The sequence below is a fragment of the Electrophorus electricus genome, chromosome 6, assembly GCF_041902795.1.
Source record: "Electrophorus electricus isolate QZ-2024a chromosome 6, ASM4190279v1, whole genome shotgun sequence".
In the NCBI taxonomy this organism is placed as follows: Eukaryota; Metazoa; Chordata; class Actinopteri; order Gymnotiformes; family Gymnotidae; genus Electrophorus; species Electrophorus electricus.
The window spans coordinates 35,517,284-35,541,837 of record NC_137502.1 but is presented as its reverse complement, the minus strand read 5'-3'; the positions used below and the strand labels follow the sequence as shown (position 1 = coordinate 35,541,837).

General features: G+C 38.6%; 1 protein-coding gene across 1 annotated transcript; it reads right to left on the bottom strand.

The window, feature by feature from the left end:
• Window positions 1–7,945: 7,945 nt before the first annotated feature.
• On the bottom strand, window positions 7,946–24,179 carry LOC145658647 (uncharacterized). Its single transcript, XM_081716688.1, has 6 exons — window positions 24,073–24,179; window positions 19,715–19,867; window positions 19,473–19,593; window positions 18,346–18,411; window positions 17,891–17,936; window positions 7,946–17,585 (listed from the first exon to the last, which is right to left on the bottom strand). The coding sequence occupies exons 2-6, from the start codon at window positions 19,785–19,787 to the stop codon at window positions 11,226–11,228; spliced, it is 6,666 nt and encodes a 2,221-aa protein (XP_081572814.1). The 5' UTR covers window positions 19,788–19,867; window positions 24,073–24,179; the 3' UTR covers window positions 7,946–11,225.
• Window positions 24,180–24,554: the final 375 nt, after the last annotated feature.

Below are 24,554 nucleotides of genomic sequence, written 5' to 3'. Positions count from 1 at the left end.
CAGGTGAAGCTAGTAAAAGGGGACGTGGCTACAAACAAGGGGAACAAGAGCATATGTTGAACTGGTGAACACAACAAACACAAAGCCATGTGGAGGGCCGTGTCATGTGGTCTAGGGGGTAGGAGAGCATGCTGTCATACTTGATCTGCTTTCTCAAGAAACCTGTTGAATAAATTCACTACAATTGTGAATATCTTTACATCTCTTACTAGAATACATAGTACAACACATTGTTAATTACCTGGAATCTTCTTTGATTTTATAAAGGAATGAGCACAATAGGGAATTTAAGGTGCAAGAGGTATATGACCGGCTGTGCTTCACAATGCAGACCAGATGGCTGTGCTCTTTGAAAGATGATGCTGTGGTCTGACTTCCCAAACAATGCCAGCTGGCTAGCTTTGTAACTGTGCTTAAACACTGTATAACTATGGTCCTAAGAATAATACCTTATGGTGGGACAGATGGAATGTTGATAGATGTTCACCATCACTCTTTTAAGGTTTGCTACATTTTCTTAGATGATTTATGACTTAAGAAAGTAAAATATTGGGTATATATTTATATGTTTTAATTCCTAATGTGTTCACAAAAGTATGCTCATCTCTTCTCAGACTTGCTCCTTTTACCACACCCTACATCTTTTTCCTGTGCAGATGGGCCAGACCAGAAGGTATTTTATGTTTTAAGATTCCTTGTTTACTTTGGGGTAAATTGGTTAACAAATGTTACAGTATTATAGTACAGTAACTCATGTAACAGCATTTCAGGTTAATGTACCATCCAATACATTAAATTAATTAATGTCAACATTTTGTTGCTGTGCAAGAATTTGCATTTTGTATGTCTGCATTTCAACACTTCTTTCAGGACAAAGTTAGTAAGATTTATCAACATTTCCCCACAGTTGTCCAGCTTCACTCCTTTTCTCCTCAGAGGCATTCCCTCACTCCTCATGAGGTGCTCATTAGCTTTACTATTACCAGTCCCTGAGAAGAGATCACAACATTTTGGTTCTGGGTTGAGGAGAATAAGTAGGTTCCTATGTGAAGCACTAATGGTGCTCAAATGGCATAGGATATTATACATATTATCTTGTGTATATATACAATTAAAGCTCTTCATGAGCTGGTCCTAGCTTACAATTTAGGGAGCTCCTCCATCCCTACAACCTCCCTCATTGCTTCAGATCTTCCCACAGCTTTCTTCTCAAAGTCCCTCACACTTAAATATGGGTGTCAGATCCTTCAGTGCTGTAACACCTAAACTCTACACCTCTCTCTATGAATCTAAACATGTCTTTCATCTTTTAAGTCTCTTTCTAAAACCCACTGTTTTCAACAGTATTTTTTATCTCTAAATATTGCAGCATTGCGAAGTGGCATTGCACTAGTGAAATACACAATATAAATAAAACATTGTTTATTATTATTGTTGTTGTTGTGGTTGTAATATTGTAGTATCTGTGTATAACCATACTACATTGGCCCAGCTCAACAAAAGTTTAGTTACATCTACTGATCCAAACCACTTATACTGCAGAGAAAGACACTGTACATGAAGGGGTGGTTTTATAGATGACTTGGCTAGATTAGGTTCTTACCTGTTTTGCCTGTTATTGAATAGTATGTGTGGCAGTGAGGTGAGAATTGGCCACTCTCTGAATGAGGCTGAGAGACAGCATGTGGCCAACAGGAGAATTAGGGTTCAACAGTGTCTTCAGCAGCACAATATATCCTGCAGTGTGGTAAATCAGATTCTTAAATATATTCCTCACTTTTATACAATTGTTCTGTGATACACTATGATGCATTTTCTACATATAATTACATCTGTTTCCATCTTTACCCAAACTAGTGTAATGTGCGTGAAATATAAACATCTATAAATAAATGTAAAACATGTTTTTGTTCTGCTCTTTAGTGGTGTTGCAGGGACACGCATGGGGGCTTAGTTTAGGCTATATAGGTAGGCTAGGCTATAATCTACAGTAGCATATAACACTCCTCAGTTTGTAATACAATCACCTTACAAATTAAAGTGCCTTGCAATGTTGAAGGCTGCACTGCAGCGTTCACTCTGTTTACAGACTGTGGTATGCAGTTCTGTAAGGGCTAGCTTGACATTTCCTTGAGGTGGTGTGTAAACAGCTGCACGGTTCCCTTGGCTCTAAGGGCATGTCATTTTGTTTTCATTCGTCCCCACCTCGTCTGATGATTTGTGTATCTCACCCATTGTGTTCAGCTGTCTCATTTTCCTACCTTAGTCAGTCAGTCAGTCACTGTGTTTTAGTCTTTGTTACCTTCCTAGTTGAGCGCCTGTATTTGTTCCTACACGTGTGTGTGTGTGTGTGTGTGTGTGTGTGTGTGTGTGTGTGTGTGTGTGTGTGTGTGTGAGACTTTATGTGCCTTCATTCACTGCATGTAACGGTGGGCGGTAAGGAGGCGGACGTATGTGCGGAGAAGACGAGATTTATTAGGGGCAAATCCAAATTCAAGATCGTTAGGGTAGTCCAGGGACAGTTTACCAATATATAGATTTCAAGAACACATGATAACCAAACCAAAGCACACGAAGGCAAACAGGGGAAGCATGCTATAACAAAGAAGCTAAGAAAAAAAACAAACGGCTTGAATCACACAAGAGGCTAACAAACGAAGGCTTCGAAATACAGATAGGCTTTTAAAAACCTGCAGACTCACATCCGAACAATGAACAGCCAACACACACGCAACAAGACAGGGTTTAAATATATAAATCTAAGACTAGAAACGAGGCACAGGTGAAAGTAATGTCGGGCGTGGAAAACCAAACGAAGGGTGGAGAAAACGAAACTAAGGAATGGAACCAAAACACACAAGACGGAAACCATGGAACACGGAAGCTGGGAGGGAATAACCGTGACATCCATTTAGCTGTGGCTTCTTGCCTGTCTCGTCGTTTACCTCTGGCTCTGGACTGCATTAACAACAATATTTGGATTAACCTTCAGAAAACTTATACATTCAGTTTGTGAGTTTTTATGTACTCCGGTTATATGGATTTTCCTTCAGAAACATTGCTCCATTCAGGACTTGGGTGCTGTAGTAAACATTTAGGACCTAGTGCTACTTTAAAATTTACCAATTTAGTTCATCATTACATCATTTTTATCAATTTTTCCTGTTAAATGACAATCCATCTCACCGAACAGTTTTACGTGACTACCCCCATAAACCTACCCCAGTAAATACTGATATATCAAATATATAAATTCTTCCTGTTCTTTCTAAACATGTCATAATTGTTTATGAAGACAATTCTCATTCATTTTAAATCACACACACACACACACACACACACACACACACACACACACACACACACACATATGCATGCTTTGGACATTCTAAACAACATTCCGAATATAGGAGAAAATGTTCATTCCTGAGGCAAAAGAAAAAATAACTAATTTAATCTTATATAATGAGTATTGTTTGTCTTTCAGTTGATAAAGTTCATCCCAGCATCCTTAAGTCAAAGACAAGACAATTTGAGGATGCTGGACTGTTAGTCAACTCACCCTATTTCTCTGTACTGAGAAAGGAACGCAACATTGATCTCATCATTTACCTTGACTTCAGTGAGGGAGAGCCATTTGAGGTAACACAACACAAATACACACACACACACACACACACACACACACACACACACACCTAAATATAAAATATTCTGTCCAGAACGCCAGGAACGTTTGGATCCAAATGCGGAAGACTTTAATAGGATCACAATACAGGTAGGGACTGTATGAGGAGATTGTAGGATCGGTGTTAGTAACCAGAAGGTCACAGTGCAGAGAGTAGTCAGTCAAATCCAGGGTCAGAACTGCTAGGCAGCGTCCAGAGTGAACCGAAGGGCTGGGAGCGAGGTGTAGTCTGGGGAGGAAACAGTGGTCGGTAGCCAGAAAAATCAACAGTAGAAGAGAACGCTTGGTATGCATACTAGGATGGCTATACTTTGCACAGAGGTCTGGGAGATGGGAGTCTTTAAAACGGAACAGATGGAGATAAACAGGAGTCACCCATTGGTACTCAGGAGAAGGTGATCTAGGCTGTGTGTGGTAAACTAGTGGCCTGGGCCAAATTCATAACAAATTCCCTACACTCAAAAAAACTCTTCTTAGTGTCTGTCCTTTGTCCATTTTTTAAGTCGGATTAATCAGGTGGCTTGGTGGTTAGCACGTTTGCCTCTCAGCAGTAGGGGCTTGGGTTCGAGTTCCTATTTGGGTGAAGTTTCTATGTTCTCCCTGTGCCTGCATGGATTTCCTCTGGGGTCTCTGGTTTCCTCCCACAGTCCAAAATACATGGAGGGTAGGTTGATTGGATACTCTAAATTGTCCTGTGTATATATATAATTTGTGTATATATGTCCAGTGATGGTTGGTGTCCTGGTATTAACCTCCTCTCCTTTCCCTGCACCTGGTGTAATCCGCCAGGGGCTGTGGTTTCTGATTGCTGAGTACACTGTGTGCAAAATTGGCTGCTGCTTCTCATCAGGTGTGTGAGTGTGTTTTTAAAAAAAAGGTGATATTTGTAAAGCATCCTTGTGTTTGAGAAAGGTGCTATATAAATGCAACTAATAATTAAAGTCTGATTGCTATACCTGAATGGGCCCATAATTCCTCTGTGGTTGCTCTTTTGTTATTATGCTATATGTATTTAATTATGGCCAAGCCTGTTTGAATGGTCATGTTAAATTTCCTAAACATGCCAAGAATTAAAGTTTTCACTTGGTGGTTTCTCGATGATTACATTATTGGTCTTGGTAATAGGGGCAGGGGTTCCATCTATTCTAAATGTATCTTGGGTGCAATTGCCCCTGCATGTTTAAGTGGGTAACCCCTGTCCAGATACACTCCAGATACACAAGACACATGAAATGACCAAGTGTAAATGGTGTTTTTGATTATATAGACTGCCATTTAGCTAAAATATGGTACCACACCACAGCACTATGAGCATGGTAAAAGCATAATTTATCATGTTCTAATATTCTGAAATCTTCCATATCAAACATGCCCAGGGACCACAACAGAGACCAGGAGTGCATGTACTTATCCAATGTTAAATGTTGTAGCTGTCTTGTGCAGTTTACAGTTAGCTAAATCATTTAGCTACATCCCCACCATGTAGACCACATCATTATCATGTAGTTAGCTAAGGAAAGAAATGTATTCTGATGGCAGAGACAGCTTTATTGGTAAAGGTGAAGTTGTGCTTTATGTTACAGAGCAGTGTGAGTGGGGGTACTCAGACTCAGTAGTCATGTAACTGTAAATTACAATTAGGTCTTACAATAACTGGCCTGATGTGAGTGTACTGCCCTGTGATGGACTGGTCTCCTGTTCTGGGTTTGTTCCTGCCCTGTGATGGACCGGTGTCCTGTTCTGGGTTGGTTCCTGCCTTGTGCCTTGACCCCGAATTGGAATAAGTTTAGAAGATGAATGAACATTTGTAATCTATCTGATTTTGAAGCATTTAAGAAGCATTCCAGCTACAGAGACAGAAAAATTAGATTTTATTGCAAGTCTTCTCCCTCGTTTAACCTACTGACTGACCAGCTGGGCACAAGGTAATACCATGGCCTGTGTAATAGTCTATAAACAGGCCTTGGAAATGTTAGTTAGAAAGTGTTTTATATATATATATATATATATATATATATATATATATATATATATATATAGAGAGAGAGAGAGAGAGAGAGAGAGAGAGAGAGAGAGATGAACAAAAAAAATGTGTGTACATATACACACATATGTACACACCCACACACATATGTACACCCACATATGTACATACACCTACACATATATAATTTAGAACATTCTGTTTTTCTCTTTTATAGACAGTGGATAAAGCTGCTCAAATATGCTCAAACCTTCAGATCCAGTTCCCTACAGTTGAACACCATGGGACCAATGAAGAACCCAAGGACTTCTTCTATGTGTTTAATGATAACCCCAATGCTCCAACTGTGATTCACATGCCTCTTTTAAATGCTAGTAACTGCAAAGGTAACTATAAAATACACTAAACAAACCTTCATACGTGTAGCTAGCTTTACTGCACATGCAAGCTGTGAGAATAAACCACATCTTCCTCAAATCCTGAAATGAAGTAACAGACAAATGGCAGAGTTATACGTGATCAATGTCTGTGTTTCATCAGGTGAAGTGAACATGTGGAAAGACAGATATCAGACCTTTCAGTCAGCTTATGATGATAAAATGATCAGAGATCTTATGGTGAAAGCTGGTCTAAACATCACAAACACAAAGGGGAAACTCCTGAGGGAGATTGACGAAGTTGTTAAAAGAAAGAAGAACCAATAGACAAGAAATCCATTTAAGAAATGCATGACCAGGTTGAACATGATTTTGGTGTATGTGATGGCATACACCTCTATTAACTGGGTAGTAAATAAGACATGTTAATTAAACAACAAATCATTTATAATAATAATTTATATTATAATTTTCTGACTAAATAGATGAAGCAAGTAGAGTTTGGAGGAACAATAAGTAAGGTTTACTTGACAAGAAACTAATAATTTTTTTTTTTCAGAAACTAACTCAGAGCTTCTTGCTTTCCAAATTCTTGAATGCAAGTTTCGAGTTTCATTTTATTTTGTTAGATTTAAGGTTTTTGTTTATTTGTTTGTTGTCAAATTCATTCTTTTTCTTTGTTCTTTGTCAATCACAATACATGTCACCAGCAAGCTTAATTTTATCATCACTCTGTAGCTGATAGAGACAGACATTTATGTTTCTTGGCCAATGTGGTCTAGGATCTTCAGACTAGTTAGAGAACAAAAACGAGAACAAGAACAGATCAGCTTTCCAGTTTGACCACTGCATCTCAGGAGTTTGCCTATGAAATTGATGTGGCCATCCCTGTATTCCCAAAAGGGCCCAGCTTGGAGAAAGCAGGAATACCATCTCCTCTGTGGACCACCGGATCATCACAGTGTAATTCTGAGCCCCAAAGTTAACCATGGACTTAATCAGCAAATTAATCCAGATCTGGCCCAGTCCAAACAGGGATGGACAGTGAGTTTATACTGAAGGACCCACTGAATTAAAGTAAGGAATAATAACTCCATCCATATGCAAAGTTGATGACATTGACTACCTGTAAATCTTTTCAGGAGACTTAGGTTGGTGGATCTCCTCATACACCTCTTTGCAAAATAATCTTATCCCTAGAGGTTGTTGGCTTTTTGGGGGTTTTTTTTTGCTATAATCATTCTTGGGTCACCACAAATCTTATTTGGTTAATTTTGGCTTTATTATCTTAGAGTTGTATCTTAGTGAGTTCAATACATATGGTCTTTATTCACATATCCCTCATTTCTTATATATTTTAATGTATTAGTTACCATATTATTGCTGATTAATCAATAAACATTCTATTAATTGTAAAGCTTTTCTGTGGGTTGTGTTTCAAATGCTTGGTAGATGAAAAATGAAAATGTGCAGAATCTTTGGCTTTTAGGAGTTACAACTGAATTAATACCAATTAAAATGACTTATTAATCTATTAAAATTAATTATACATTGGTATGGATGGTGCCACAATTAATCTTAACATTTTTGGGCTTAGATATTTGCACTGTAATTATAGCACATTTTGTCTCCAACTTCCTCAGTTGAGCATCATACTTGTTTTGGTTTAATTGATTTTAAAAGTCTGAATTGTGTATTAATTCTTTGCTGCATTTGTGATGGTTTATTTGGTGTTATAACAAAAAGTCAGTCATACAGAAAGTGCATAGTGTCATGAAAATATGGCTGCAGTCATTCGCATCAAACTTGTTTTCTAATCAGTACTTTAATATATATATATATATATATATATATATATATATATATATATATATATATATATATAATGTGTGTGTGTGTTTATATTTTTAATATGTGTGATGGCCCGAGTGCCGCAGAGTAAGGAGCAGGACATACAGACTCCCTCAATGTAGATAGGCAATTATTGACACACAATACGAACAAGAAACACAATAGCAGTCGCATAAAACAAACAGTGTGACCATGATCAACGTCTAAACATGGCCACGACTACAGCTTGAATTAATGACCAACAACGTACTGCTCACATGAAAGGGTTTAAATGCACTTATAAACAAATTGGGTGCAGGTGTGAAGCAACAAGGGGGCGTGGTTACAAATAAGACAACTCACAATAAACAGTCAACGGTGAACACCCACAGTCCTAGAAATGCAGCTTGAAATGCAGCTAGAGGGAGGCTTACATAAATAAAGGATCTATATCCAGCTATGACTTGGCCAACTTCAGGATCTAGAACCAACTTCCACCTGATCCACCTCCACTATCCTAGCTAGGTACAACCAGGCTCACCAGGTGTCACAGTGGCTGGCTTAATGTGTGTGGTAAACAGCTCGCCTGCTCTTCTTCTCATATAATAAAATGTATTTCTTATATTGTCATGGTGCCATCCCCCTGCTAGTAGCCAACGGTTTCTGCATCAGAAGAGCACATGGCATTTTGTTTATGTTGTGCCGTCACTTCTTGCTTTCCCCGCGCCTCCTTCCACAGCATCTGGGGGTTTGTTATGTGATTATGTTTAGCCTTATTTAAGCCTGCTTCTGTTCTTATGACCCTGTCGGTATTTGTTAGGTTGGCTTCTTTTCTTGTGGTTAGTGCATGTTTGTTTTATTTTCGTTCGTTTCAGTAAACGCTTCAGGTGGACACCTGCACCTTTGCTTCCTCCCTTTTTCTCACATTTTTCGTACCATGACACAAATGACCTTGGTGCTGCTTGCACCTGCCTCTACCTGCTCTACTGGAGCCTGCCGTGAAAAACAACCATTTTGGCCTTCCCATCAACCCACCATTTTGCAGAAATGTCCCCCTTGTTTAGACATAAAGTAGCACATGGTATTGTTTAATTGTACAGACGCACTTTGATATTAAACCAGTTGATGATATCTCTCTGCATGACCATAAAAAGCTTTGCAAATATGCAGAATTTTTTAATTAAACTGTAAATAAAACTGTGGTAAGAGCTTAGTGTGAGGACTAATAATTGAGTTTATTCAGGGTTTTATTTATTTATTTGTTTGTTTGTTATTTATAAGACTCAATACAGGCGCTAATAAGGAGTTAGGTTAGTGAGGTATAATCTAAACTAATCTAGTGCAGCGCGCACAATACCTAGCAGAAAAGGTATGTTATGGATTACTTCCTGCTGGGCACGAGATCGAGAGATTTTAAAAACGCTAAAACACTTAACATTCACATGAAAATGTTTAAACAGCAGTGAAAATATTCTGCCTGTAATCTTAAGAAGTTTATTATTTTCCTATTAGACTCTAGTCGCTAGAGGGTGCTAGAATATCCATTCTAGATCATGAACATTTGATTACTATCTCCCTGAACATGCAAGCTATCCATCTATACCCTGCTCACAGTCAGTCTTAAAAATGGACCTGTGGCCAGCAAAATTTAAGAGTAGGGATAATAGTGAAGATATATTGTAGTTTTTTGTTTGTTTGTTTGTTTGTTTGTTTGTTTTTTGTAAACAGTATTAATTATTTATTTGAGCTTGTTAGTTGTCATTAGCATGCCCAGTATGGCTCAATGCTTCTCAGAAGGGAGGGTTCTCTAACTAGACAAACATAAGGGGAGTGCTGTCTCAAAAAGGAGGAAAGCCCCTGGTTATTGAATCAAATGTTGCACTACTGTCAAGGGGCAGTAGAATGTTATGAGCACCATCCTTGCAGAAAGCAGAATGTCATAACTCTCAAAAGAGCAAGTACAGCAATGTGATGTGTCCAGAAAAAAAAACAAAAAACAAAAAAAACTGAAGGGCTCATAGAGATAATTATTTTCTGTGAGAAAAGCACAAATATGTGTTGCTACCATTCTTTTTATCACTTCAGCAAAAATCAGGGAGGTTAAGGATGGATCTGTAGATGACAGATTACTTTTCTTTAGGACACGTGCAACTGCTACACTTATTGTAAAATGATAGGGACAGAACCAGGAGACAGACATTTTTAAATCAAGTGGAGCAAGTGGAGTAGACAGAACAGTCAGCTATGACAGACAGATGTGACAGACAGATGTGACAGATAGATGTGACAGACAGGCTCTGAGAAGGAAGATGGGATAGAGTCAAGCTGACAGGAAGAAGAGTTAGGCCTATATCCAGAAGTGTTGGATTTATTTCTAAATCTTTGATGAGTCGGTGATGAGGCCCTGATCCTGTGGTTATAGCAAAACTTTATTAGAGTTTAGAGTTTATACATCCTATGTAGGTTATAAAGAGTATAACATGTTTACCAGAAGAGCATTGCTGTGCTAGTGTGTTGTCCTCTACTATCACTTCATACAGCATATAGACATTAATTAATGTTACCTAGAAATCAATATGGCTAATAATTTATTTAGAATAATAATCTGAAGTCTGAAACAAGATAGGCTTACTCATCATAAATTGTATTGACCAGAGCAGGCCTTGTATTAAAACAGTAAAGCTAAAATAAATCTATAGAGATATGGGGTTCGCAAGAACCAGGAACTGTCAGGTTTGGTCAGCAGAGATGGACTTGAATGTGGAAAGACAATTTAATAATGAAAAGGGCAATAGTATAATCCAGTGGGCAGACAATAAGTAAACAAATCCACCCAGCAACAAGCAAAAAAGTAAATCCAGAATACAGGCAGAGAAATAAGTAACCAGTGTAGCATACAATGAATAAAATGGCTCAGAAATGTAAGGCAGGCAAAGAAGACTTCGCAATGACAGACTGAACAAACGGAGACACAACAGACACAGGGAGACGAATAATCTGGGGATTTGGAATGAACAGGAGACTTGTGGGTAGTGTAGTTCATACAGATCCGTGCAGAAGGCGTGACAGGAACAGATACATACATATACAGATCCTGAGCACAAAATCTTGTACTGATATATAAAACTATTGTCACATGCAAGAAAAAAAAATGAAACAAAAGATAATTAATAAAGCCAGTCACCCCATGACAGAATGTATGTTTAGATACATGTGGTTTAGGACACCATCCAGGAGCTCTATCGGATGTTCTGGTGTCAATTGTCTGAATTGACCGAAGCAGTTTTTTAGGTGTCAGCTCATATTTTGGGTTCCCTATGGGGAGTAGTGTATACGCTTTGTCATTTTACACTGGAGTATCTAGATGTTTAGTGCCAAATTCCTCCAAAATGTATTCAATACTCCTGCTGAAAAGACAGAGTGCCTCAATAGAAAATGCAGACTCTCGCATGATCAAAATCAGATGGCCACACTTGTGTCTGCTGTTGACCCAGTCTTTCAGGAATATACCCATAAAGGTGCTGTCCTCATTGTGGAACTTCAGAGACAACCCTGAGTGAGACTTCATGCATTCAGCAGAGGCTCCTGTAACAGAAGGCAGGTATAAGATGTCAGAGACATCATCCTCAGCACAGTTGTCAATGGTGATCCAGCCATGGTGAGGCACCATCATGTACACATCTCTTCCCTCTCCACCAATTAGATGATCCCCTTCTACTACAGACACAAGGACATCATTTCCATCTGAACCTTTAAGAAGTGCAGGTTCATAACCAGAGACAAGGATGTCAGAGTAGATGGTGCCAATCACGTTTTCCACATCTTTTAGCACATCTCCCTCTGCATCAGCAGATTGGCCTTCTCCACTGACCAGGTTCACATAAACTCCTTCACCCTTCTCATGATTGCCGTGATAGAGCACTGTGTCTCTCCCAGAGCCCCCATCAATCACATCTGCTCCTGGACCTGGAATGAAGCTGTCCCAGCCTGGACCTCCCAGCAAGGTGTCATCTCCATCTTCTCCATACAGGGTGTCATTGCCTGTGCTCCCAAGTAGGATGTCATTTCCCTGCCCACCTGTCAGTGTGTCATGCCCATCACCTCCATCTATTATGTCATGCTTCAAGCCACCAAGCAGAGCATTATCCAGATCATTACCTTCAATGTTATTGGACTGACTGGAGCATCCCTGAACTGTGTAGACAGTAGAAAGGTTTCTCTGAGAACCTAAATGTATTTGGCAGTCTAACTGTTTGTCTTTGAGAATCACTTTGTAAGCCTCAATCCAGGGATCTTGAAGGACCTGAGACTGATTTGTAATGGGAGACCTCACCCAGAAATGAACTCCATCAGCACTCTGAAAGCTTAAGTGCTGCTGTTTTTGTCCTCTTCTGTAATCCTTCAGTCTGAGTTTCATTTCCTGCCCTTTCTCATTGGCTGATATGATCACATCATATTTTTCTGCATGAACTGTAATTGGACTGGTCAGAAACTCTGCCTGAAACAGCACAGTGTCTTGCTTTTCATCCACTGCAAAGTTATCGATCACTATCTTAGTTCCATATTCTGGCTTTACAGTGTAAGTATCTTTACCTTCTCTACCATCCATTATCCCTCCACCAGTGAAAGGGTCCAGCAGGTTGTCCTTATCATTTCCTATCATGATGTCATAACCAGTAGATCCATACATTTCCACCACAGAAACAAACTCTGGGTAATTCATCAGCATAACTTGGAAAGATGTCTTAGTCCTGTAATCGACAGTCTGTGGGAACTTTAGATTATCTCCACATTTGTGGGAATCTGTTTGTAGATTGAAAATGATTCCATCTGCTGTACGAACCTGCATGTGTTGTGACATTACTGAACTAAACCATCGTTTTAGCTGGACTTTCATTTGATCATTTATAAAAATGTTAAGGTCCTGTCCAGAGCATTTGATTCTAATGAGCTCATAGTTTTCGTTTAACAAAAGCATATCAAGACTGAGGTCTGGTGAGTAGTTGTCAATGGTTTTAAGTCCAAGACTTGGTGTTATAATGTACCAGTCCTGTCCTCCACGACCCTCGAGAAAATCTGCTCCATCTCCAGGCATTATGGTGTTACCTTGGGCATTACCTTTAATATTGTCATTTAGGTTTGACCCACGCACTTCAGTGACATTCTGTAAAGCCTCTTCTGCTTCTAGGTCAATTACAAGGGGCTTTGGGGACTTTCTGTAATCTATGCTCTGACTCAGAATACACTTACTATGGACTGGATCTGACTGACTGCAGAGAAACTTGTCTGCAGACAAACTAAAGGTGACCAGATCTTTTGTGACAACTAACAAATGCCTGTCTTCTTCTGAGCGGAACCAATTAATCAAAGTGACATCAGACCAGATGTCACTAAATGGCATTAATATTAAATGGTTTCCTTCTACTTTAGTTTTAAAGGCATGGAGGTTTGCCTCTATTATTATCATGTCCATTTCTTTATCCATGGAATAGTTTTCAATTTGTATTTTAGAATGTTTCTTCTCATTCACCACATAAACATCCTCTCCCTCTCCTCCCTTCATATAGTCTGAGCCTCCTCCCCCATCTATCATATTTTTCTGTGCGTTCCCTATTAGCCGGTCATTGTGAGGAGACCCCATGATGTTGGTTACTGTGACAAGAAGGGGCTCAGTGGTGTCCACTGTCTGACCTTCAGGTTTTGACATCAGGTTCACTCCTCTGGACACAAGCTTCACAGCAGATATTACAGTTGGAGAAATTCCAAACAATACCCCATCGTCTGACATTATGTTTATATGACGGTATTCTTCTCCTGTAAACCAGTCTTTTATCATCACATTATGGTCATCACAATATTGTAAAACAACACTATTTCCAGATTTAGTCACTGATATTTGATGATAATTGACACTGAGAATGAGAACATCCACTGTTTTCTGAGAATCATAATTATTAATGATGGTGTTGCCTCCATCTTTAGGAATAATGTACATGTCTTTTCCACCCTGACCTTCCACGTAGCTCCTCTGAGGTCCTAGATAGAATGTGTCATCACCTTCTTTCCCATAAAGACGATAGTAATAGCTCAACATCACTTCCATTGCATCAGTGTCTGGGTTTGACTGAACAGCAAAAAAATTATTTCTTTTCTTATTTCCGCTATATTGTCCATATCTGGAATACATAATTTTCTCATAACCAGAAACTACTTTTCTTGTGCCAGCTGGTATAAACAGCAAGACCTTTATTTTTATGTTACTGTATGTTAACTGATGTGATTCTCCAGTGCCCAAAACCACATCATCTGTCTGATCTGTGTCAATACTCCAGCACTTTCTCCCAGTGCTTTCATCAGCAGACACAAAATAGTCCATACAGAATTCTGAGGGGCCCTGATCAGAGAGACAGAATGTAATGCTCCCTCCATTCCAGGAACTCTCACCTCCTGTGAAATCAATTGCCTTTCTCCCAGCTTGGACTTCTGTTCTGGAATAATATTTATGGTAGTCGGATATTTGTTCTACAAGCCTGTGCCCATTCTCTATCTCACGATAAGGAATCGTGACAAAGAAACTTGCTACATCTAATATAAAATGCACAGTGCCCTCCCCTATTCCTTTGAAAAATGCTCTTATCTTGTCGAGAATTGTAGCATCTGGTGGAAGCTTGTTAAACTCAGCCTGAATATCAACATAGATATCATCAATGAGCATTCGAATCGCACTCAGTGCAAGGTTGATTGGAGCTATAAATGGTGCTAATTCTGGCACTGCAAATTCTATAACATCCATCGCCAGAATTAGAGAGTCAATGCCTGCATCAATGTATCCCAGTGTATCATTTCTTTTGATGTCCTCTTTTATATTGTAAATACTAAATCCAATTCCAGCAACAGGTAATACTGCTAAAGCCCGTTTAGTTATAGGAGTTTTTAAAGCCATTGATATGGCCTTCATTACTTTGCTTCCTGCAGTAACAGAAACTCGTTTCCCAACTGCAGCCAGAGTCATTCCTGTGATTCCATGGATAGTTTGCAGAGTGGCCATAGTTCCATGTTCTATGTCTCCATGTTCAAAGGCTCGTACTGCTCCCTGAGCTCCCAACATAAGCCCCATTGTGCCTAGTGCCATCCCTGCTCGCTCCAAGTGCCCAGAAGTCATGTGGGAGTCAACTGTGGCAGAAACTTTATCCATGCTTTCCCAAATCTTTTCCATTTGAATTTGGCTTTCTGATGGCAATTGCAACTTCCATTTTCTAATTTCATGGGGATTCTTCTTAGACACAATCTCACAGTAAAATTCTCCATCTTTTATGGTCACACTGTCTGGTTTCACATTAAGCTCCTGCACTTTCTCACCAAATGTTGTCTGCAGTTCACTATGAACATGTTCTGCAAGTAAGGTAGATGCCCTGGAGTAGTATGAGGAAAGTTTTAGAGAACTCTCCACATCAGCAACTGAATGGACATCATGTTGTGCAACTGGCCCATCATGTGATCCTCCTAAAACTCCAGAGGTGGAGCCAGAATTTATTTCTGTTATGAAACTTTCATAGGATATCTGAAAATGCTCTTTAATTGAGGGATTGATATTTAGTTTATCTTCACCAAATGCCAACTTAACAAGTCTATTTAACATTTCTTTATCAATATCTGTTTTTCCATTGGTTGAAAGCCATTTTGTAATAATCACCTCCTCTTCCATTGTAAGTCGTCTAAGATTTCTACGTCTGTTTCTATCTCTTGGATCTTCAGTACTTGCCCCATGAAATCCCCGATGCTGTCTGTTTATCCAGGTCCCACCTTTTGTCATGGGATGGTCCTTTAACAGAAACTTACGGCCTTGATTAGCTGTTTCTTCATTTTGGCTTAGAGTCATGTCTATTGCCATCAGTACAAGGGGAAAACTTCTGAAATTTCTTGAAGACTCTGAAATCACTGATGCCAAGAAGTATGTGCTGAGCCATGCTTCTTGAGTTGGGTTAAAAGTCCCTTTTTTATAATTGCCTTGTAAATTTTCTCTGGCATACTGTGCATAGAGGTCATTTCCATTACAATTTTGTATTTCTATTCGAATATCTGGATATTTATGTTTATCAAACTGATCTTCAATTATTCTTTCAATTTGAGCTTCATTTTCATTTACATTAAGCCTTTTTCCAACTTGGAAAACATAAAGGCTATCTGGAAGTACTTTATAAATCCAATCATTTAGCATTAAATATGTGGGATTCTTTTCCCCAACAATTGCAAAATGGGAAATCGCATTCAAGATGTCCTCACCAGATGTTATTTCATAGCATTTGTTTAAAACATCATTAATGTCTGTTTCCACAGTAAAAAAGCCAGTTTCTTTTCTGGTAGAGCCGTGACCATCTCCAGTAAATTGTAAGTTGTAGATTGTGTACCTGTCAGTCTCTGACTTAATTGGATGTCTAAGTTCCAGTGATGCAGCTGATGGTTCTACTTCACCTTTTCTGTGGTTGAAAAAAGCCCAAGCTAAACCCTCCAGGTCATCGGTGTGGGGTTGACGTGAGTTTTCAGAAACAAATCTTTGTGGATTTGTTGGCCAAGAATCTTTAAAATAATGTCCCAAAACATTTCTTTCATTTGAATAAATTTCTTCTATATTGTTCCCAGACTGAATCTGAGTGACAACTTCACCATTTCTGTCCAAAGTAAGCACTACTTTCTTGCTGTCATCTCTGTGTCTCCAAATGATTCCATCTGGCATGATTTCTCCTGTGATCTTTTGTCCAGAAGGGGTGACCTGGACTAAAGAAGTCCTCAAGTGAAGATCTGTTTCTATTGATCTAGCATGAAGTTCTTTAAGCAGAGTGTTCCTGAAGATTTCATCTGACCCAACGTCACAGCCCACCACACTAGTGGTTTTGATCTGGTTCTCTTCTATGTTCATGTGTTTAATGATCTCTGCCACCTCCTTAGCTTCATAGCCTGCCAACCTCATTTTTCCATCACTGCTTCTTTTCCCATGACCTACAAGCACCAGTCGGCTTTCTGAAGAAACAGGCACTGGGTCTCCTTTGATTAGTTTGGGTCTTTGATTCTCCAGTATGTAGACAGAGCTCACTGTTGGATGTTTCTCATACAGAAGTTTGGCAGCCTTTCGAACTATGGGGTCATCCTGCATAATGAGAATGTGTTGTGTGTCATATTGAGTCGTGTGGTCCACAGGCCTCTTTGGGACCCGATATTCAACAGCCGTACCTGCATCATCCATAATCTGATAAACATGATCATTCTGGATGGTGGTTTCTAAGACCGCCTTGAGGTCATGTGACTTGAAAACCCTCATGAATTTGTTTCTAAATGTGATGCTGGTGTTGCCAGTGATGGAGAAAAGTGAAGCTTTGTGGAATTCAAGCCTTAACATCAGAGATGATAGAGATGATCCAGAATAGCCTGACAGAGTGTCTCCATCTTCTGAGATACTGCCAATTATCTTTATAACTGTGCCACTACTGACCATTGAAGAGCACGTGTCAGAGTCCAGACAGGTCATATTAACCTTGATAGAATAGTAAGGGTCTTCACTGTACTCCTCTTCAGCTTTAATTAAGATCTCTGGTTCATTATTCATAATGAAGATGAGTTTATTTCTGTAGGTGTATGACACTTCAGATGCAAACAGTAAAGCATCATGGGATTGTTTTTCTTCTATATTCCTCAGTAACATATTTAGGTCCTTAAACAAATAAATGCCTATTAGTTAATATTTGTCATTAAAAATTTGTACATACATTTTTCTCTTTAAGTTATAACATTATTTAGATAAACTCAGACAGCTGTTGTCTTGAAACTAAATTGCTTGGTGAATTTAACAGTTAATCATTTATTCTAAAATCAGGATTTGTATTACCAAGTACATATAAATGTGATTTGCATTTAGGAATATTTAAAAATCAAATTTACTTTGTCCATCATTTTTATTTAACGTTTGCTTAACTGTCTGAAGTAAATATAGATTCAGAGAGTAAGTCATGTACACACCTCTTTTATCTGTAAGAAATGATTCATCCTGTTCATGCTTTCTGTCCTATTTAGGAATAAATCACAACATCTAGTTAATCTAGCACAACAACCTATAATAAGCATAGAACACACTTCATATTGATTGACTTCTTTTTGACATAGGATATGCTATACATATAGCATTAGGCTATATATATATATATATATATATATATATATATATATAGAGAGAGAGAGAGAGAGAGAGAGAGAGAGAGAGAGAGAGAGAGAGAGAGAGAGAGAGAGAGAGAGAGCCTAATGCTGTTCCTTTTATAACAGGACAAATTAAAACAAATTATTTGGAATTAGAATTAATTCAGTGAGCTTTGTATGTCTGTACATAAAAAAAGTCATATTGTTTTTACCTATCATTTGATACAAAGTGTAAACATGAAATGAATCCAAAACAGTAGAATTTGTGTAGTTGCACTTACTCAATGTCAGTCAGAGGAACAAACACACTTTTCCATGTGTACAGAACTCTGTTTTGGTCCAAATACCTATAATGAACAATTATAAAGTTTTTTACAAAAATATAATTAATATGGGGAATGTTATGTTGATGGGATTGTTACAAAGAGGAGCTAATGTATGCACTGCAAAATGACCAAATACTTTCTTGATGCTGGTTCTTTCCCTAACACTTTTAAATCTTAAACAGCAAACAACCTTTGACATTGCTATATTCAAATGCTTTGAATTGACCAGCAAACAAATCTTTAGCTACATGCCAATACCCTGATACCATTTTTGTCAAGTATACTAAGATCTGTAGCTGAGATGTCTCAACTCATATTTTTTCATTGTTTGGGAAATGCATGTAAAACTCTAATTTACTGTCTAGACCTTTCTCCCTTTAGCAGAAATTAAGTTGTGCTTTTCATGACCTTTAGTTTGCTTGATTTTTAATGTCACACCAACAAAATGATTGTAAAATCAAACCCTAACTAAATAATGCCAAATCTAAATGTCTGGTGGACCTCACATTCTGTACATTCATGATCGGCCCAATTTTGTCTCCTGTCCCAACAGAAAACTAATCAAGAATGATGGAACCACGTTCACAGCAATAGAAAGCCAGACTTGTGATAATCCATGTGTGTCATGGTACGGGCCCTCTTCCCAAATATCTCTCCGTGTGTGTTTGTGCGTGTGTATGTTCATCCATGTGGCCACGCCCCCATGTGTCACACCTATTTGTAATTATTTTCATTATTTACATCTGTATAAAAACCCCTATTGTTCTGTTGTCAGTGTTTGACATTATGTTAGCGTATGTGCTACGTAGTCTTTGTGCTTTGTGTGAATAAATATATGTCTCTGTTCTACATGACTCGTCCCCACATCCTGCTTAGGCTCCTCACATTACAGTGTGATCATGGCAGAGGCCAGCTGTACTGTATGTGTTACAATGTTCCCTCCATACATATATTTTGTCAATGAAGCCTTAATAATTAAATCTCATGCTTTGCCTTCCATAGTTTCACCTACTGTTGTAAATGTTTCCCACACAATAGGTTCTTTTTATCAATGACTACAGTATTGGTCACAGGGTACTTACTTATGACCATGTCCTCTCACTGGTTTGATGGTGTGATGGGTGATGTGCTGAGCCAGTCCCTTCAGCCTGTGCAGTGAGGCCACATCAGACCCCAGTTCCTCCCAGTCACGCTCCTCAAGCTCTGAGGTGGAGGGTGCGAAAGGGTCAACATGAAAACAGTTAGTTTTTAAAAGCATTTTTTTTTTTATTATTGTTGCTTTGTTTTGTTTTTTAAGTCTTGTCTGCCAGTAGTGATAACTTACTATATTCTGCTGTTGGGCCAATAAGACAGAGCAAGAGCGCCACCCACAGGAAGCCCTGTGCTACTGCCATCATCACTCCTGATGCTCCTCCTGCTTTCCCTTTGGACCAATGCTGCTGTTGAAATCCTTTCCAGACAGTTCAATCTTATAATTCTAGAGCACAAAAGTATTATCATCAGCTCATAATTTCTATTGAAACTGGGCATCAAACTCACTGATAAATTTGAGACAGCCTTTACACCAACACAGTGTAACGGCAGCGACACTGTGGTTAAAACAGCTATCAGATTTTTTTAACTTGAAGCTGAAAAAGCATCATGTACTTCAGAACATTCAGATTCACTAAAGCAAAATTCACTAAAGTCCTGCAATCAAAGATGCTGATCTCATTGTCTGTGTCATTCAACCTCCGTTGTACTGCATGTGGAATAATAAGCTTGGAAATGGGTCAGGACACTTGTAAATATAACAATACTTTGTCGCCATGCTCAGATTGTCTTTTTGTCAAATGATTTTTCCTTTTCTACCGTGACCTACTCAGTGACCCTCTGGCTAAAGCACAAGTGTGATGTAACCATGCACATAATTCAGCAAGAACTTCAATCTGAAAAAAGTTTTTCCTTGCATAATTTTTATGGGGCAACCATTTTCTCATTAAAATCTTGTCTTCTTTGAAGTATGCTACCTGTTTCCTCATAAATTCACAAAAAAACACTGCCAATTTCCTTTCCCAAATTATAAGGAGTACAGTTCAGAAAGGCTAAAAAACATCTAAAACAGGGGTAACCTTCCCTCCTGCAAATCAAGATTACCAAGGATAAAATTAACACCACCAGGGAGAGTAGGTCTAAGACCCAAATGACTGAACACCATTTGCTATGTTTGACTTCAAAGAGACAGTGTGCAAAAGAACTGTCATGGAATGCTCGCCTCCCGCGAGTCACGTGATTGGCCCGCCACATGCAGTGGGAGGATGTCTGTTTATTTGTGACAACGCCTGCACACCTGCACTGGGTTAGTGTTTTGTGTGTATATAAACCCATGTTGTGGAGTGCAGTGCTGTCGGTCTTTGATATGTTTGCCTTTGTGCATGTTTGTCTCTGTGTATGGTTGTCCTTGTTCACACTAGTTATATGTACGTAGATGTTTACTGTTTGTGTCATGTGTGAGTGCCATTGTTGTTTTCGGTAAATGCTAATAAATGTCTGTCCACGTCAATGGAGTCTGTGCGTCCTGCCCCTCTCCCTGCGGCACTCGGGCCGTCACAGGAACATCAATATACCCGATCTCAAAGCCTTGGCACAGCACAGAAGACCTACAAAAAGTTTCACTGTTCAATGGCAAAATGGCCTCATGAATAAAAGACTGATACCTACTATTCTGTCTAGTATTAATTAACAAAAACAACAACAAAAGAAATCAGCTCTCAGAGCTGGCTCAAAGAGCCAGCTCATTCATAACTGACACATCACTTTTTCACATTATCATAATCCAAACTATCACTTAATGAACAAACTTCTGATGCTTCCTCTACAAGATTAAACTGGAGTAACAACATCCAAAATTCTTTTGGCCACTTCAGTGAGGTAGCAATATGCTCAAACACATTAAAGCCTCTCATTAAAACACTTCAGTACTAATGCAACTAATGTTAATGCAATGTACTTAGTTATGGCAAAAGCACTAAAAACACCCTCTGAAAGAGACCCAGAGGAAATAGCCAGAAAGACATATGATCACAGGCTAGAGGGTGGACCAATCTGGTGTAGGAGGGGAAGACAACTTCACCTTCAACTCAAGCTCCTATAGCAGAATCTCAAACTCCAATTCCACACACCTTATGGCAAGTTTCAACTCAACCTTTGTTTTGAACTCTCCTAAACCACTAACTGTAAATTTGCAACTCACATTGAGAACACGATTGTCTTCCTTAGACCCAGAAGAGGCATGTAAAAGGGAATCAAAACATGGAAGGCTAAACCTGCCCTCGGGAAGTGCTTCGGTGTCAGATACAATATGTGGAGTAACCACCTGCACAACACTCTCATCAGTGATATCAACTGGCGGTTGAATTAGCTGCAACTACAGTAATTTAACTAAGTTCCTAGTCCCACTTTTTAAACATATGATTATGAACAGAAATGTCAAAATGTGCACAAATCATTAACAAATCATCCGTTTTACGAACATCTAACCCCAACACACTAGGGCACCTGCCTGATTGGCAGCCACCAAAATAATCCTAAATTCCTGTTTACTACACGTAACAAACTGGTTAACCACTCTGCCCACACCTCATTAGAACTTTCTAATGACAAATATGATTAATTCACTGAATTCTTTGATAGCAAGATCTCTTCCACTAGGAGTAGCAAGGTCAACTATACAAGGTCAACAGCCCCACATTGAATTGCGAGATCATAGTACACCAGAATGCACCTTATTTGAATTTTTAGAGGTCTTCATTGAAACTGTTACAAGTCATCTCATTATTACATACTACTATTACTATTACATATTACTACTAGTGTTTTTTAGACACCATACCCAAAAAAATTATTTAAACAAGCCTTCAGTGCACTATCAAAATACATTGTCAGTCTTTTGCTTAAACAAGAAATTTGCCCACAAAGTATAAAAACAGCTCTCCTAAAGAAGAACAAACTAGACCCCGCTAACCTCAGTAAATACAAACCAATCTCTAACATCCCATTTCTAGGAGAGATTATTGAGAAGGTTGTCCCTCTTCAAGAATATTTATGTCACATTATGGCCCCGCCCCCTCTTCAAACATCTTCGTGTGTGTGGTCGTCTGTGTTGCCACACCTTCTCGTGTCGTCCACCTGTTCTGTATAATGTGTAATCGTCTTGAGTGTATATATGTCTCCTGTGTTGTAGTACGTGTTGTTGGTGTTTGAGATGTGCATATCGTTTGAGGTTTGTTGTGTGTTTTTGCATGTTTCTGTCATCGTGCCTAATCCCCACATCCTGCCTCTCCTCGTAACATCACAATTTGAATAGTAATGAACTAAATGTGACCTTCGAGTCTTGCTTTCACAACACAGAAACTGTACTAACCAAAATACTAAATTATCTTATTCTAAACCTTGATGCCAATGTCTATATTAGTTCTTCTTGATCTCAGTGCAGCATTTGACACAGTAGACCATTATATCCTGCTAAACCACTTGAGACATTGGATTGCCCTAACTGGTATTGCTTTGACCTGGATTCAGTCATAACTAACCAATCATGAGTACTATGTCACACTTGGTGAAAATACCTTTAAAGTACCATCCTTTGGTGTTGTAACGTTGAGCGGTAAGGGGGCGGACACGTGCAGAGAAGAGCAAGATTTATTCAGGGCAAATCCAAAATCATTGTCATAGTCCAGGGTCATAGAGCCAGCACAGAGAGCACAGGGATACATGAGTAAACAAAACAAGAGTGCACGAAAGCAAACAGGGGAATCAGGCTCTAAAAAAGACTAGGGAAAACTCGGGGTTAAGGCTAGGAGAACAAACAAAATGATACAAGTATACATACAACCATCAATAAAGTAAACACATTCAAAAATTCAAACATTCAAACAATGAACAGCAACATCCAAGGCACACAACAGGATTTAAAAACTAGAAACGAGGGACAAGTGTAACAATCAAACAAGGTGAGGACAAAACGAAACTATGGAACGGAACTAAACACAAGACAGGGAAAACACGGAAGATGGAAGGGACTGATCATGACAGGTGTCCCAAGGCTAAATTTTTAGGGCCAGAGCTCTTTAACCTATACATGCTTCCATTGGTCACAATTGTCAGTAAATATAATATCTCATTTCACCAGTCTGCAGATGACACACAAATATATATGCCTGTAGCCACTGACCCCCAAGGTTATTATTGTCAATGGAATTTTTTTATTTATTTTTTTTATTTTTTTATTTTTTTTAAGTCTAGTCCTTTAGTCAGAAATGTAGTTAGACATTTTGTCTTTATGTAATAAAAAATGTGATGTGGTATAATGATGTGACAAATGGGCTATTACATATGAACATATTTTTTGTGGATATTAAGATAATTTATAGTTAAGTACAACTTCCTGCCATAGCATTACCATGTCATTACCCACTTATTACTGATCTGTAAAGTGCTACCCCTTATTTGACAGTCCTTTAATCTATCAATCAAACTCATGTTAAAAAAAAGTAATAAACCACAACGTGTAGGATATTACAACAGAAAACATTTTGTGCTGCCTGAGAGCAAAAATGTGCATCAATCTATACACAGTAGATCTACATGTATACAGTTAATCTAAACACAATATATCTACTTATATACTGTGGAGTATCTTACCTGTAAGATGCTTTCAGCCTATGTGGATAGACTGGTTTAAATGAACAGCTTTTAACAGACAGGGTCAGCAGCAGTCTTATGAACAGGTCATGAATAACCCACTTCCTGACATGAGTCATTTTCTAAATCAAAGACAGTTACACTATGGAACATTTCTGAATTGAGGTTTCTGTCATTGGTTATTGGTAAGAAGGGTAGAGCTAGTTAAATACCATAATTACTACCCTTTATACAGCTTTATAGCTTAAATTTAACTTTCATGACTTTAATACCAAAGAAAATGTTATTTCAGGCTCATATGGACAATATATTTTCCCCATGAAGTGTACAATATTAAAAGTACTTTGGGGGTTATAAACCTTGATTATGAAACCTTAAAAGCATATAAAATAATTTGTGATTTGCTGACAGGTTGACATTTGTTGGCATACTGAACTCTTTCAGACTCTGCATCTATTACAACAGACATCAACTAAATTTTA

Bases quoted from the DNA above. Each gene is read 5' to 3' on its own strand.
- LOC145658647 (XM_081716688.1), bottom strand. From the start codon at position 19,787: ATGATGGCAGTAGCACAGGGCTTCCTGTGGGTGGCGCTCTTGCTCTGT. The intron at 19,594-19,714 runs GTAAGTTATCAC...CCTCCACCTCAG, and splicing joins TGGCCCAACAGCAGAATATA to AGCTTGAGGAGCGTGACTGG. The intron at 17,937-18,345 runs GTAAGTGCAACT...ATTCCTAAATAG, and splicing joins GTTCCTCTGACTGACATTGA to GACAGAAAGCATGAACAGGA.